Source organism: Sinohyriopsis cumingii, chromosome 6 (assembly GCF_028554795.1).
Source record: "Sinohyriopsis cumingii isolate HCF-2022 chromosome 6, ASM2855479v2, whole genome shotgun sequence".
Classification (NCBI taxonomy): Eukaryota; Metazoa; Mollusca; class Bivalvia; order Unionida; family Unionidae; genus Sinohyriopsis; species Sinohyriopsis cumingii.
In genome coordinates this window covers 74813378-74831716 of record NC_142966.1, presented here as the reverse complement: position 1 = coordinate 74831716, position 18339 = coordinate 74813378, and the positions used below count along the sequence as shown (strand labels likewise).

Here is an 18339-nt window from a genome sequence, read left to right as displayed (position 1 = left end):
AAAAGATTGACTACTCAGTTGATAGAATGAGCTGGTTATTCTGATTCTTCATATTTTAATACTTCAGATGTGGAAGATTGCAGGTTCGAGCCACAGTTGAGTCATACCAAAGACTTATAAAAATGGTACTAGCAGCTGCCTGCTTGGCACTCCGAGGTGGATGCTCTAACCACTAGGTTACCGGAGCAGTCATTGATACTTCTGTAAAATGATCAGTTAGAAAACAATAGTAAGCACCTATTTTTTTTTATTTTTAATATGGAAAGAAACTCCACTTTATACATAGGTAATTGTTGTAAAAATTCTCCTTGTGAAATTATTTTGATTTTCATTAAATTTTTCAAATAAGGGTAAATTTTTTAACATTATAATTATTTACTCCATCTAGTATATGATAAGATTAGATGTTTTAACAACTATGGCATGGAGAGTCTATGTTATGATAATATTGGATTCATTTAACTTTGGTCAGTATATTAGTGAAATTTATATATATTCAGTATTTATATATGTTACTAAGGCATCATCTTTTATGTAAGCTTGTCTGAAAAAGTTAGTTTGGTGACACCCACTCTTATGAATTATTTTCACCTTATATAGCTTCCTTTATACATTGTAAAAAAAAACTTGCAAACAAATTTTTTCCATTTCTCTCCATCATTTTAATATGTTCATATAAAAATATTACAGAGAGACCAAATTCTGAGTTGAGTAAATACACAAATTGATAAGTTGTATGAAATCAGGGTCTGACTTGCAATTCAGCAGGTAAGTTCAACTGCTAAAGGTATCCTTACTCTACTACCCAAAATTAGTTATTGTTTTATCTCTGCAAATCAGATTCCAATATTGTTTCAGGGCTTTGTTTCATGTTCTGAAGTTCCCAGCTAGCAAATATAAGATTTTTCTTCAGTGAATAGATAAAGAGATTAACAAAGAAATTCCCAGCTATGTTAAGAGAATTATATGATAACCTTTACCAGCAATAACCTGCCAATAGATTAACAATAACTTATTGAGGGAAGAATTTCCATTGTTCTATCCATAGTTAGAGTTTCAATAAACTTGAAACAAAAGCTTTTACAGGGGACTAGAGATTGGAGAAATAAAATGTAGACACTTAATTGTTCCATGTCATTAATTAGATAACGTTCCTAGTTTTCCAATCATCAGTTCTTCTGTGATCCTGCTGCCATGCAGCACCAAATGAGCCAAAATGGTATCAGTATTATCAGACATAGTGTAGTCAATATGAAATTAATACTAAACTACATTTCGTGTTTTACTGTTGTAGGGAACACAAAAGATAAAAGAATTTGATAAAGTAGGCGGGCACTGTTTCAAATAAAAATTACTTCTGTTGATCATAATGATAGGCTTAGTAGGTTTTATGAAAAGGACTTGGACAATTGTATATGATACAGTTACAAAATAACTCTTCTTCTTGCTCTGGCTTGACCAAGCTGGCAAAATGGTGAGAATTGGCATTGAAATTGGCAGATATTTTACTTCAGGACATTAATGTTGGGCGACTGAATAGTAAGTGACCACACAAAATGATGAGTAGCTATGGACCACTAGATGGCACTGTAGTGCAGCAAGAAGAACCAGCCAGTGAGTTTTTTAGATGGTGGATGATGTGGAAAAACAGTTACTAATCTTGCATTGTAGTGTCATTTTCTGTAACCAACATTAATTGCTATTGTAATTGTTTTCATAATTTTATTTTTGGTGTACACATTAACTTCTAACAGTGTTTATGATCAAAAGTAATGTATTTGGTTTTAATCTTCAGCAACTTATATTTATTGTCATTCTCTCATTGCATATTTAGTATTTGTCATTAAACCCCAGATGTGTGTTTGATTAAAAGAAATACAATCTGTTGTTTGCTACATCGTTTATTTACTTGTAAGGAGTCTTGGTCACTCAGTTGGTAGAATATCAGATCAGACTCATAATCTATGGGTTGTGGGTTCAGTACCTCCCCAGGTCAGCTGTCTGTGTCTTTGAGTGGCACTTAGCTCCCATTTATGCATTGAAAGTGTCCTTAAAATCAGTCAAGATTTATTTATTTGTAGGCATGTAGACAAATTACCAAATCCAGTATATTTTATTGATTCTTAATTTATTGTCAGTTTTCTCAAGAAGTGTCATCTGAAAATTATATTTATTTTAGAAGTTCTTATTGTAATATCGTGGGATGGCTTTGACTGATGTGTGGGTAGGCATTCAGTCAAGTACATACTGAAAGTTAGGCACTGGATAAATTAATAATTTTGTAGGCAGTTTTGACTTGGGGTGCTAATTTAGGTATTTAAACTTCTTAGGCTTGATTTTTAGTTTTACTGGTCATAGACCAGAATGGCTTATGGATTTGTTTGGTTTGTGTGTTTGGTGCCATTTTTGCAGCAGATGGGCAATACATGGCGGCCAGTATATTTGGTGGAGGAAGAACCACTGACCTACAGGAAGTTTCTGGTATGCATTTTCTAATATCTTTCTTTGGCTGAGCTGAGACTCAAATCCATGTGGACAGAGGTGAGATGTCAGTGACCTGTAAAGGCTAGCACCTTAGATCATTCATCCGCCCGGGCCCTGTTAATGGGATGTCTTTTGTCCGTCATCTGTTGTCTGTCCATCCATTAGCACAAGTTTGTTATTGCTACTCCTCTTAAACTACTCGGAGGATTACCATAAAACTTTTTGCACACATTCATCACATGGTTTAGTTGATCCTAACTAAAAACGGTGCCAATCAGACTTCCAGTATTGCTGCTACAGCAGCGATCTTGGAAATCTTGTTTTTGCTACTCCTCCTGGATGGTCATACCAACATGGAGTTTTCACTGAAAGACTTCATTTCATGCCTGGTTGGTCATAACTGAAACATGGCCCTCATCCTGAAAATTTTGCTATTATTGCTACTTATCCTAAACAAAATATCATACTGACATGGGGTTTTGACCAGAAGACTTCTTATGATGTCTACTCCATCCTCATTGAAAATAATGCCACTCGCACATCCAATATGGCTTCCACTATGGCCATCTTTTATTGTAAGTCTTTTTATGATGTTAAGATGAAAAAGTGTACCTCTAGTATGGCTGCCACAATGATGGTATTTGAACATTTTGCTATCACTACATCCCCTGACTATTGATAGTCATATTGACACTGGGTTTTCACCAAACGAGTACTAATGATGTGTGCTTGGTCATGCCAGTCTGACTTCCATCACTTCCACCAATGCAGCTATTTTGAAAATCTTGTTATTACTAAAGTGTATCAGAAATTATTTAAAAGTAAGACATTTTCTTATCTTCAATCCCAAGAGCATCAGTCCCTTCAAGGGACTCTTGTTTTTAACAAAGGTCAATTATCTTATTTAAAAGAATCAGTCACAACATTTGGACAACTGGCTAAAAATTTGGAAAGGCAATTTTATATTCTGAAAATTATTTTGTAAACATGATGCAGCCTGGTTTTTCAAACTGCTGTGTTTAAGCATGATGATTTTGTTGAAGATAAAATATTTACATTTATATTGATTAATTCTTTGAACAGATAGAGTAACAGTAGCTTCAAATTTATTATAGCTGACATTGTTGTTTAGGTGTTGGATAATGCAGGTAACAACTGTGGCTTTTGATACATTGCCAATAAAGGGGGATGATTTTGCAACATTATTTTTTTTGTGTACTGTAAAAAATGCCTTGCAGAGGATGGCAATACATTTGTTCAATCAGTGCTTGCTGTGTTACCTTGATGACAGTTTTTACGTGCCCAGAATTGAGATTTAGTTGTCCAAACATTTTCAGTAAATGGATAGTTTTATTAATATGATCCTTGCATCTTTAGATAAACAAGTCCTATAGTAATAACTTATCCCATTTGTCTCTTGATTAACTTGTCATCAAAGTTGAGGACATAGAGGAATAAAAATGTTCTACCTATCCATTCAGGCCTCTATTCATCCATCCATCCACCACTAAAACATTTGTTAAAAATTCATCGGGTTGTGTCCAAAGAGAATGATTTAGGGCGGTAATTGTGTATAAGTAATCAAACAGAGGGCAGTTTGAGAGTGGGCATGTTGTAGCTAGTCTTACTGGTGCTTCAGATTTATTATTTTGTTGTGGCTTAAATTATTACCACAAAGTGCTGTGAAACCTTTAGTTGTAGTAGTAGTACCACCATATGAAAGACACTTGCTCATCAAGGAAAATGTGCTTGATTTGTGCTTGCATATTAAACATCTTAATTCTTTGTGCTTCCATGATATTTTTAAGAGTTATTGCCCATTTTGAATCACAACTGAATGCAATGTGTGACAAAATCTTGTGAATGCTGCTGCATAGTTTTTAGTGGATTGTTGTGAAATGGTAAATCCTATATTCATTTTCAATAGGTTCACATGTTGTCCAGTCAATTTACTCACTCTTTTCAGATGAGTTGAGTGCTTTTTTTTCTTCTTAAAAACTATAAACTCATCTCCAACATTGGTATGGGGCTAGACAGGGTTATATTTACCATTCCTCAAGTTACCTTAGCCACTAATAGTCAATGAGGAGCAAATTTACAAACGATGTTTATATTTTTCTCAGTTTGCCTAGTATAATGCTGACATGTTTACACTAAATGTTATAATGTTAATGATTCCACTAAATGTTATAATTTATATGTTTGCACTAAATGTTGTAATGTATATGACTACAATAAATGTTATAATCTAAATGAATACACTCAATAACAATCCTGAATGTTATATCAGGAGTCTAAATAAACTTTCTCTTTTAGAAGGAAACTTGTCATGGAATTTTACCTAAACAATGAAAATTGAAGCTGAATTATAGCATGCAGCCACTATGTTTAACTGTCAGCAATTCACTCAGACAAAAAGGAGTGATACTTGTCTCAAGTTCTTTTCAGCCAAAACATTGATTTCAACATTTATTATTAATGAAAGTGAAAGCAGAATGTTAAAACAGGGTGGTCCAACATCTTCAACACCATGGGCCACATGGACAAAAAATGTAAACTTCATGGACCATACATAATGTATATAATAGTAATTATAATATAATTATAGAGCTGACTTTTGATACAAGTGCAGGCCACATAAATGTTACCCATGGGCCTGTAGTTGGGCCACACTGTTGTAACATATAGACAAACTTTATAGTTGTTGCATTATGATCTGGTGGTTTAGTATTTGAGGTTAACCTATTCTGCTACTCACCAGTTTTCAGGGTCATCATAGGATCTTGCCAATGTTGTCTAGACAATTTTTTTATGATTGTAAGTGTTGGGACACCAAAAAATTGCTATACTGTAATTTTTTAATGCACATAAATCTTGGGACACTTAAAAAAGTATTTTTTTGTGTCCCAACACTTAGTCATTACAATAAATTGATTCTCAATAATTTGGCAAATGAAATTTCGGCAATGAATATATCAACATTGTGCAGGTTGTTTAAATGGCTAGTACCAGTCTTGTGTGTGATATTTTTGAGATTTGAGACTGTAAATAGAACTGTTTACTACTTTCGGCCTCTGTTGTTGTATGTCATTCTTGTAAATATTGTTTCAGATGTGATTATGTCTTCAATCTCTTCTCTCAGCTTGCAATACAGAATGAAACAAAATTTCTTGATGTTTTTAGGATTTTGTTTTTTATAGACACTAAATAGTTTTCTGCTTTAAAATCTTCTTGGCTTGTCATAAAATATAATTTAATCAAAACATCTACATTTACGCACCCACTTCTAAATGAAATATAGGAGTTGGGTACAGAAAGGAAACATTTTATCTCGATTGCTTCAGTGGCACAAAACACATACACACATATAAATTCTCTCTCTCTCTCTATCTATCTCTCTCTCTCTCTCTCTCTCTCTCTCTCTCTCTATATATATATATATATATATATATATATATATATATATATATATATATATATATATATATATATTCTGTGAGAGAATAATGCTGACATGATTAAAAAGAAACTGGAACGAAGATTACACTACTGTTTTAAGTTCTACATAGTAAGGATGTTAAATGTTCTTATGTTCACAGACAGCTGTAATGATTTTATTATGCTCTTGAATTATGTACTGGTTTGGTTGTATAAAACCTATTAATATTTAAATATCAGTGTGTTGGAATGCATACTACAAATTGGGTAGATGAAAATCCTCCTGATATGAAGTGAAATCTCCTGATAAAATTGTGTAAATATCCTGATTTGACCTGTCTTGACTGTTACATGTGTGGTGATTAACCATTAAATCTAAAGAGCCCAGACATAGATTATGGCACTGATGAGTCAGGTTATGATCATGCCTTGATTAATGATTTTGAAAGCTTGGATGTGAGAGTGACTCTGAAAAGATCAGTCATGGTTATTTATCAGTGTAAAGAGAATTTAACACGCTTTTGTAAACCACCATAACATTGGTGAACCAGAATTGTATTATATTTAGCAATAGGTGTAACCTTTTTTTAAAAATAAAATTTGATTTGTTAGCCTGGAAAAAGCATGGTCATGATGTCCTATTTCATCGATATCTCAATATTTTTTAAACCAATTACTTGAGACTTATTGAAATAATCTTTATGGATTGCACAGAAAATCAGGCCTGTTAAAATTACTGCACATTTATTGTGCATCACAGAAATAAACTCAACTTTGTTGATGACTTGCACATGAGATAGAGAAAGGCCAGTTGATTCAGGGTCAAAAGGTTGAAGCTAAAGGTCACTGTGGCTGAAAGTAGAAAACTGGTTTCTGCAAAATAAAGTTAGTTGTATATCACAGGTCTTGAACAAACTTTGTGGATGGCTTGCACTTAGGGTAAGGAAGAAGCCCACTGATTTTGGTTCAAAAGGTCAATGGTCAAGGTCACCATCATAGAAAGAAGAGAAATGGTTTCTGCATAATAACCTTCATACCTCCTTACCGGAATTTGTGGGTGACTTACATATTGTATAACAAAGAAGTTTATGGATTTTGGGGTCTAAAGGTGAAGGTCATTAACTGAGAGAAGCAATTTTTTTGCATAATTTTTAAACCAGTACTTTGTGGATGGCTTGCACTTAAGGTATGGATGAGATCTATTGATTCTGGCATTATTAGTTATGGTCATTGTGAGCTACTAGTGCCTACACATAGGACTATTTAACACATGGCAGTTTATAATGTGCAGTTCATTATAGTCTTGTTGTTATTATCAACATCACCACCATCATCGTGGATTTCTTTATATTGTGTATATGTATGTGTGCAAATGTACAGAAAATGCAGATTCTTTTGCACAAATGCCATCAGTACATTGGCGGTAAATAGGTTTCTAGTCATGGAAAGTAGTCTTTCCCATACAAAACATCCAAGAGACAATAACAATCATTGTTAAACATATAAAATTAAAGATGTTACTGGAAGTGTATAACAAGGATTCTAAAGAAAGGATGGGGAAATGTTAAGTGTACAGTCGGTAGGGATGGCGTTCGAATGGAATTATAGGAATTGATTATCAGAAGCTTAACGTTATTACTATTCTGATGATTTCTTCCTTTGAGAGTCATTTCATATTCTTCATTCCAACTTCTCTCACACTATTCATTTGGTATAAAATTACACTGTTTGGCCTTCATTTTTATTTTTTTAGCTAGGAATCTAACTCTGATGAAATTGGCATAACAACAAAATACGGGTGCCCTGATCTAATAAATTTTAAAACTGGCATCTTGTAAAAAAAGAGAATGGCTTGAAAAATTGTCTTGAGAAAGACAGCAAAGCCTGCCATGGCAACAGAAGTTGCATCACTTGTTTAGTGGTGTTATAGCAAAATTACCACTGCTGATACCAGCTCCACCACATACTGATATCATGTGTAAAATGAGTTTCATGTGAATCACACACTGCTGTGGAATTTTATTCATTTCAAACAATTATCAGAACTTTCCACATTGATTGGAACTTTGGATTTTGTATTCATCAATAGCTCATAGGAAGTATTAAAAGGGCAAATTAACTTTACAGTTCCTTTTGCAGACATATATAGATGTAAAAATCATGTATGGCATTAAAAGGCTTTCATCAAATGTGCCTTCATTTTTATCCATTTAGAACATTTTTGGAGTACATATACACACTAATTTGAGACAATTATGATTAGGAAAAGTTGGGGGAGGGGTTGATGGATGGCAAGAAAAGTTTTTCTTCCAGTGATCAGTTTGTAAACTTAAGAATCTCTTGCACCTTTTTGTTTTTTTATCATGATAAATGGTTTATCAATCTATCAAGTAAATGAAGGATTGATAAATATGCATGAATATTATGCATTTGTTAACATGAAAATAAAGTAAAACAAGATGTGGGAATTCTATTTGGTGTTTTAATTTCCAAAAAGTTTGTGTCTAATATGATATTTGCATGAGAAATTATGTTTATAAATACGACAGCATTCAAGATTGTTACTGGGTGTTATACCAAGAGTAAGATTTTTATTCGATAATTTTAGTTTTACCAAATACATAATGCTTTTTAAGTACTCCATTGCTCTATGTCATGTGAAGGAAACTCTTTCTACTGATATTGCATGCTCTTGGTTTATGAGGGTTATGGAAAATATGCATACAAAGCAGGCTTTTTACTCTTATCCAGTTTCAGGACCATAAGAAGCGTTTTGATAATCTGGCTTTTTGCACTTCATATTATGGTTCTGAGTAGTGTTGTAGGCCTGATTAGAATGTAAAACTCAAAATAAACCTTTTAGGGCAGGTTTCAGTGTATGTGGTGGATCCACCATTTGGAACTCTAGGGGTTCCTTGTACATTGCATATGACTGCAAACTGATATTCCATTTCCTGACTTGATCCTTTATGCAAAAGGTAAATAGAAACTGTTTGATGAGGGGTGCTTGTATGTGAAGAGATTGTATTAGATATACTGATGAAAGTGATATGTTAACTGCTGACAAAGCAAGTTCTTAACATAGCCATCATTATTAATTTCACTATCAGCATTTTTAGTTTAGATTCTCATTTGTTCCAAATGGTAGTGTTCTTCTATTGTGTGGATCATGTTTTTCTTTACCTATTATGCTGTTTCTTTTGCTTTTGAGCTCTGTGGTAATAATTACCATTGCTCATGAGTCCATCCCCTCACACTTCTTGTAACCAGCATAGCTATGTAATTCTTGCATACGTTTGAATGTCATTTGCCAAGTGAATTGCTTCACACATGTAGATGAGCCTCTGAAAGATTTGATTTAATCTTTACAGGTCTAATTTTGTTGGAGTTGTTACCCTTTTTAAGGTCCATTTGTGTTGGAAATATTACCATTTTTCAGGTGTAGTTGTGATGGAATTATTACCCTTTTCAGGTTCCACTTTGATGGAGTTATTACCCTTCATCATTATTATATCTTTACTACAACTGATCATTGTAACCAGTATAGTTCAGGAACCATTCAAAATATTCTGTCATTATCATTTAAAAATAATTAAGGCCCCTGCTTTCTACAACTTAATTTTACCAAGGAATATTGAATATCAGGGAAAGGTATTGTGCACCTTTATATTGATAAGACCTAGAATGAATTGGATTTGCAGTATTCCATATTAATATTTAGAAGAGTTATGGCCCCTGATTACCTACTTCCAGAATTTTGGTTTTCCAACTGCAGTTATTTTTCTGTATGTTTGTACTTCGTTTAATAACATGTCAGCATCATACTGGCTATAGAGTGCCAATTAAATGGCAAGTTAAAATGTCATGATAAAGAGTTCGAAGCAAGAGAAAAACCCTAAGGAAGCCAAATCCCTCTAAACCAGGATAAGCGTATAATATGGCAAGATAAAAGAGAAAATGAAAAGATGATAAAATTAAGTAAAAGGTATAAAATCTCAGATAGATGTAACATATTTACAGTTCTTAAAAGATATGGATTGAAATTTGTTGTATCAACCACATTCTGTCAAAAAAGGCAAATGTTTTCCCTGGTTATACTGTATATACTCATTTATAAGAGGAGTCCAACTGTAAACTGCACAGACCCAACCCAGAGCTCTGCCATTACATGGAGACCAGGATCTTTGTTGTTTGTAATTTGACTTGACTTATAAGCAAGTATATATGGTACATCATAAAAGCCCCACCAAAAAGATTGTAAAGCACACTATCATTTACAATACATCCATCACTACTAGCTCATATTTAGTGTCCATGTAAGATAAGACTTTTATGGTAAACTTAAGACTAATAGTAGAACCATAAGAGAATGCATAACAACACATTTAATTTTTGTATGTACCATATATATTTGCTTATAGGTCCGACTGCAAACTGTATAGACCCAGATATGCCATCACATATTGCTCCAGCAGATCTAGGTCTGTTTTGTTTGCAGTTTGACCAAACTTTATGCAGATATATACAATATGAGTAATTAATAGCACATCAGTACAATACAGGCTGTATATGATACAGGCAATATATAATACTATCACATCATTCAAGAAAACGGATTGCATGATATTGTCTGATGGTTTCAGCATTCATACAGTCATGTATGTATACACACGTGCTTGCTTGTATTATGACATTTCATGCAATAGTCCCTTTACCAAAGCTTCAAATATTTTAATTATAATTGTGGGCAAGTCCTGTGTTCCTGCTTTAATTACCTACTTTTTTAAGACGGACCAAATTTTGCCCTTTTCTTTGTGAAAAAGCACCACTGTCAGTACTTTTTAACAAAAAATCAGATTTTGCTCATCTAGCTCTCTAGTACAAAAATATAAACTGTACAACTGAGACATCCTGAAAAGTACATTTCATGTAATTATTGGTACAAATGTACAAATCATATCAAAACTTGTACAAGAAGGAAAGTCTGTTTTTAAATCTATTAATGCTTCTCTTTATGTTAGGTGATAATTGCTACAAGCTGCAGAATTCACCTGCCTGGCAAGTTTTCAAAGTGGACCAGTCACTTTTTTAAAAGTGACTTTTGGGCTTTTTTTTTCAACGATTGCTGACTCATTTAACAGTTCACAGCCAGTTCAGAAAGATAATTTCTAATATGTGATTACGAATCTGTAATGTAACAACCAGAACAAACCGAAACCACTCTAATATTAACAGTTCATACAGAGAAATTGGGCCTTTCCTACCACTGTTATCATGGGAAGTTTGTTTACAGTTTCATTTGACAGGACAGGCATCAGATCAGAATGTGAGTGGTATCATTTTTTTATATATCTCATTTTCCTTGTGTGCATGATTTTGTAGTTCACTTGGTGTCATCAACTTAAAACAATAAAAAAATTCAAATTTCTCAGCAAAGAGGTTTCATGATTTTATCTCGACGAATAGATAATGTATAATCTTTAATTTTGTAACTATTGTTACTATCAGTTTCAAGTATCATTAATTTCCTTTTAAAGTCATTCTGCCCACAGGCTAATCATCCAGATAATTCTTATAGTGGCTGAAGGACTGAATTATTGTCTGAAGAAAAAAATTAATCCTCATAAGAACATCAGCTTTATGAATAAATTTGTGTTACCCTATTTTTATTACAGTAAACCACTGATGATCTGGATCATTTCAGGGAATAAAAATAGTAAATGATTAACTAATACCTACACTTTGTGTTTAAAATCCTTGATTTAGATAAATTTTGTGAGATTAAGGCATATCATATTTAGTGCAGACCAACAATATCATTAAACGGTATCCCTACTAAATGTATGTATATAATTGAGGAGTTAGCTTCCTATGTCCATTTTAAAAGTCTTTCACTTTGGAGATGCCTTGTCTCATCCAGTATGGTTGCAAATTAAACATGTTTCTTTTCTTTTCCGAAATCACTTTCTTTCACAAAGTTAATTAGTAACAAAAGCCAAGTATGTTATGGTACAAGCTTCAAGAAAATCATGATGTCTTTGGTGTAATTTAGCAGCCACTTCCATTTCATGTGGCATGCTGGGATTGAGACATGCATACTTAAAAATCAGATATTTGTATTCAAGTTTTGACCAAAAAAGGGGAGTTGATTGTTAAGGCGTGTATATGAATTGTGTCTAATATGGTAATTGGTAGTTGAGATAACTGATCGGAAAAGCTCACCTAGTCATAATGCCAAGTGATCTTGTGATTTGGTCTTTGTCCATCATGTCTTCCATTGTTGGTCATCAGTTGTCTGTTCACGGTTGCTATTTATAACTTCTCAAAAACCTCTCAGCAGAATATGACCAAATTTGAAAGAAAGTATCCTGGCAAAAAGAGTCTCTTCCAAAGTTACTCAAACAATACTAGTCCACCATCAAAATATGAGCACCGATACTAATATTTACAAAGAAGCTTTCAGCAACTTATTCTATAAAACTAATTTGACCAAATTTGACAGAATGCATTCTGACATGAAGGTCTTTAAAATTTGTTCAAATGATGTTGATCCAACCAGAAATATGACCACCATTACTACAAGTAGAAAAACATTAAATGACTACTAAAAAAATACAGAATTTGACCAAATTTGACAAAATGTCCAAACATGACGGGCTTTCAGAAGAAGTTCTTTAAAGGTCTTTCCATTTTTAGTAATGGTGGACCATCATATTTAAATACTGTGAAATCCCATTGCCTTCAAATGAAATCCCAAGAAATTCAGAAGTTGATCAAGACTAATCAGATGGTGGGAATCAAACCTGCGACCTTATGGTCATGTCTCCAGTGCCATAACCAATAAGCCACTACAGCTCATTTGGGTGCTGAACTCATTGGTGACCAAGTTATGACTCCAGGGGCTTTATATACCTTAAGGTGGGTCTATTAACTGTTTCTAAGTTTATTAGTTATGGACAGGCCATCTGGGGGGTGATAGAGATCCAGGGTGCAATGCAGACTACGTAAATGATGTCCTTATTATGCAGAGAATGTGCTTCTATGCATATGGTTTAGGAAGGAAGATTAATAACATCAAAATTTTAACAGCCAGTGTTGTATCCCCCCTCTATAGATTCAATAGCTGTCTTAAATTGCATTTGCAAGCTGACATTTGCTAATTACTCATGTACGCAATATCAGACCCATCATGGACTCTTGTTTCATAAACATTAGAAAGCTTGTAGGAAATAGTGCAGTCTTGAATGATACAAAAATTTGGTTAATCAAGGTTCAGATAATAGAGGTGGTTCTCTACTTGTATATCAAAGTAATTTCGTGACAGTTTTTTTAAAGCATTTATTCTCTTGAAGAATATAACAATCTGTACATTTTTATTTTTAGACCTTAACCTTTGATCAACACTTTATAGCCAGGGTTGTGCTGATGTGTCATTAACATACATACATACATACATACATACACACACACATACATACATACAGACATACATGCGTGCATGCATACCATACATATATACATACATACATACATACATACATGCATGCATGCATACCATACATACATACATACATACATACATACATATATACATATATACATACATACATATATACATAGTTTTTTTAAAGCATTTATTCTCCTGAAGAATTTAACAATCTGTACATTTTTATTTTTAGACCTTAACCTTTGATCAACACTTTATAGCCAGGGTTGTGCTGATGTGTCATTAACATACATACATACATACACACATACATACTACATACATACATACATGCATACATACATACATACATACATACATGCATGCATGCATGCATGCATACCATACATACATACATACATACATAGTTTTTTTAAAGCATTTATTCTCCTGAAGAATTTAACAATCTGTACATTTTTATTTTTAGACCTTAACATTTGATCAACACTTTATAGCCAGGGTTGTGCTGATGTGTCATTAACATACATACATACATACATGCATCCATACATACATACACACACACACACACACATACATGCATGCATACCATACATACACACATGCATTCATACATACATACATTCATACATACATACACACACATACATTCATACCTACATACACACACATGCATACATACATACATACATACATACATACATGCATGCATGCATACATACATACATACATATACATACATTCATACATACATGCACATACACACACATACATACATACATTCGTACATACATACATACATTCATACACACATACATACACACACACACACATACATACATACATACACACAGACACACACACACACATACATGCATACATTATTTGCATAGTTGCCATGTTTCTGTTAAGAGCATTGAGAATCAGCAGTACAGAGTAGGTTATTTGTTATCTTTTATATTTCAGCATCTGTTTTCTGAAATGACTTTCTCGGATGCAAATTTAGATTCTAACTCTGTTATATTTTCTTCATTGATTATATTTTGCATTGTAATACTTTATGACTAAAAAAATGTTAAATTCAGGGTTCTTGTTTAGATTTCCCGTCCATATCATTCTTTCAGCTGATGAATTATGATAGCTGAGATTACTACTTGTTGGCATAACATTTTCTATGACATGAAATTTTGAATTGTAAAGATTTCACCACTTTATCAGAGATCAATTTTCAGTTGAAAATTAAAATACCGTAACTTAATGAATTAAATGTATTGCAATTTTAACAAAGTGAAGATGTAAATTACTGATAGTGAAATCCAAATAAGTGCGACAGCATCCATGTAGCCTCATGGTTGGCCATGCATAGTACTTTTGGTAGTGACATCCATCGACCAACATGACATTGGTTTGCAGTGCGTTGGACTGACGTTTGCTTTTGCATTGGATAGTGGAGACTAACAATTTATCAGTTGTATATATATTTGATTTGTGCATTCAGTTTTCTTAAAAGACAAAATTTTCTATTACAATATCTTCAGTTTGTTGAAACTCACTTTGATTAAACTTTGTGGATTGTATGTATTTCAAATGAGGAAAATGCCTGTAGGCCTTCATTCTTAGGGTGAAATGGTCTAAGGTCATAACCACAGTGACTGAAAGCTTGAAAACAACCTCCATATAACCACTCAAGTTCTGTACCACATGTATTTGGGACAAGAAAGACATGTACTGATTTGGAGTTGAATGGTCAAAGGTGAAGATCAGAGGGACTTCTGAAGCAGAATGGTTTCCACAAATTGCCAAAGTCCTGTGCTGCAAACCATGACCAATTTTTTTTTATAAAAACTTGCGTTTGAGACTAGAAAGGCACCAGTTGATTATGGGGTCAAAAATCATTTCAACTTAAAGAAGCAAAATTGTTTCCACAGAATTACTTAACATGAAATGAATGTGATGTAACATATATGGTACTCTTGTTTTGAAAGTTGTTACTAAGTCTTTTACTATATCTGAGAGAAATTTCTATGTACCAAATTAAATGTAGGTAACAATTGTCGAAAACTGTTACAGCCTTGCCTATCAGTAATATGGTAATCACTGTAATGGCTAGTGCAATCATTCCTTGGTTATCAATTGATTTTAAAATATTTAGATTACTTAGCCAGATAAAACCATACCAGAAACCTTTTCACTTTTTCATTCATTTGAAGTGGATATTGATCTAAAAAGCATTTTACAGTGTCCAGATGATTTTAAAGAGGCATTGTAGTGTTGAAGCAAGGCCAAAACTCAAAGATTTAGCTCTTTATGGATTCATCTTTGCAAAATCTATCAAAAGGTTGGGTGATTATCTAATTAAACTATCATGTCTCTTTGTTGATGACATAAGGGAGAGTGTTCCTCGTCAGCTTTACCTTGAGACGCGCCACTTATGCCTGTGATAATATCTCTGTAATAAATCATTAGACCCAATTTAAACCATTATAGGCCTAAATGTGTATTGAAAGTGTGTGTTAATATGGCGTTGTCAGGTTTGATTTTATCAGGCTTATTATGGCTGTATTATAAGTGAATGATCCAGTACTTCACAGATAAATCTATGTCCATTGAGAGTTTCATTTTCATGTGTAAATATAGTAATTGACAAATTAGATAAATCATTTGATTCGGGCCCACGAAACTCTCAAATAGGTTGTCAGCCCTAGTCTGGAGAACAGTGCTATAATTCAGTCTGAAGCAGAGCTTTATAAAGTGATTACATTAAAGCTGAATTCTTGTACTGAAATGTGAGAAATGTGGGTAAAAGTGAATGCATTATCATATTAATATTTGGGGAGAGTTTCGGATAGGGATAATGTCGGAGCCATTTGATTGATGGAAGTGTTGTAGGGAAGACATACCTTAAATAAGTTTTTGATAGTGAAATTAACATGAAGCCATTTAAAATCCATTCCTTCTTAAATATTAATTTATCAATATTTTTTCTTTTTGATGGAAAACTTGCTGGTTTTCAAATTTTATTTCTTTATCCATTCACCAGAAGAGTCACCATCATGTCTAGATTTGAAATGTAATTTTCAAGCTATTTGCTTTTTGTGTACAAAATAATTTTGTTATTCTCTGCCAGTTTTTGTAAGAAAAGATGGAAAAAGAGACACTGACAATCCATCAGTTACCCCCAAATTATTAGTGACATATAGCTTTTGATTAGTTAGCTTTTAACTAAAGACTAACACTAGTTAATCATGGAAACAAAAAATACTAATTTTGTAATTATTTCCATCATCATCATCGTCATCATCATCATTGCCACCCATTGTTAGTGATAAGACCACAACAAAATATTGAAAGAAGTACATATAATCAAGGTGTATGTGTGATAAAGCTTCAGAAATTTTAAGTCATTTGGTTTTTGCTTCATGCAGCTAATCACTACAAAGAAAGACAAACCTTAGATTGTTATAAATTAGATCTAGCAACATGCCAAGGGTGTCAAATCATTAAGACAGTAGTTGTGTAAAGAAACATGTGAACTAATTCTTGGAAATGTAAAATTGTACAAGTTTGTTATTAGAAAGGTAGTTTATCACAAATTAAGGTCAGTGTGTTTGTGTGTGATTTTGGTTTTTAAAGTAGCTTTAACAATTTTTCAGTCATATTGATATAATGTCTGCAGTCTAGCAGTTTATAGTGATGTCTAGAACTGGGGCATGATGCCACAGATATGTAGCATGATGACACCAGACTGACCAGTCCTAACACTAACCTCTTAATCCTGACTACCTAGCGAGGAAGCTGTTAGTACCATTTTTATAAGTCTTTGGTATGGCTCAACAACGGTTTTAACCAGAGGCGGTGTTAGGAGTATGCAAGGCCTAGGGCCGACCATGACTGCGTGGGGCCAGAGTATCAGTATCTCGATTGGTATGCTACTGCAAACACTGATTATGTCTAGACTAGATCAACTTTCGCGATTTGCATGCATTACGTGTGGCCTGTATCAGTGTTTCCAATTTACCAGAGAATATAGCTTGACAAACTCATAAGGACGACCTTAGGCCTGAAATGCAGGGCCCCCTCAAGAGCAGGGTCTGCGGCGGTCGCCACACTTGCCACACCCAAACGCTGGTCCTGGTTTGAACCCATGACCTCCCACATTTGAGGCAGATGCTCTAACCACTAGGCCACCAGAGCAGTCCCAAATTAAGGTCCTATTAACACCATGCAAATCACATATAAAGAAGACAAACTGCCTGCAACTTCCAGTTTACTTTTTGGACGCTAATGTTTTGGATATATTTCTTGTGGTGTACTTTATTACTGCATTTTAGGTCTGGTCCAAATGCAAGCTTCATAGAACAAAAACTGCTGTCACAAAATGCAAGGGCAGTTCTGGGTCAATCGAGTTTGCAAAGACCAATCAATAGAAGAAACAACACAGATGTCTAATCATGGTCTGTGTTCTTTGCAGTTGGATCTGACTTGTAAGCGAGTATATTTAGCATGCCACAAAAAGGATCTTAATTTAGGCCTGTTCATCACTCCATCCGCACAAGAAGTTTGTTAACAATGCTAGTCAGAAACCATGGAACATACACAAATGGAATTTGGTAAGCATGCGTGGATGACCAGGTTCAATTTTCAGGCCTTGACAGTGCAATTTTAATTTGTACATAATTTTTAAGACTTTTTTTATTAAAAAAACTTTCTTAGCACAATTAAGGCAAACTTACATAAGGCAGACAAGTAAAATGGGGGATGGGATACATGACCTAATTAGATCATGAAACGGTTATAGGCAATTTGGATTGTTTTTAAAAAGCACTTTATTTTTTTGAGTGCATAGGCCTTGTTTGCATGATAAAAGAAAAATAACTTGAGGTAGACAAATTAAATTTTGTATGCACGTTTGGATGCATATGTTGATGACCTCATTACATTTTGATTCCATTGATGCTTCCTGATAAGGT

The 18339-nt window shown here is 33.7% G+C and overlaps 1 protein-coding gene across 3 annotated transcripts in view; it reads left to right on the top strand.

Moving 5' to 3' along the window:
- The window catches only part of LOC149797222 (PR domain zinc finger protein 1-like), a 168990-nt gene that overhangs the window by 82376 nt on the left and 68275 nt on the right, over positions 1–18339 (top strand). Inside the window, exon 1 of one of the 3 annotated variants that reach the window (XM_089961907.1) lies at positions 1476–1614. The exons of the other annotated variants lie outside the window; for them this stretch is intronic. Coding sequence (XP_089818033.1) covers positions 1557–1614 — 58 coding nt within the window. The 5' untranslated portion in view covers positions 1476–1556. Of the gene's footprint in view, positions 1–1475; positions 1615–18339 lie in introns of those variants that run through there. 3 annotated transcript variants of the gene reach the window in all.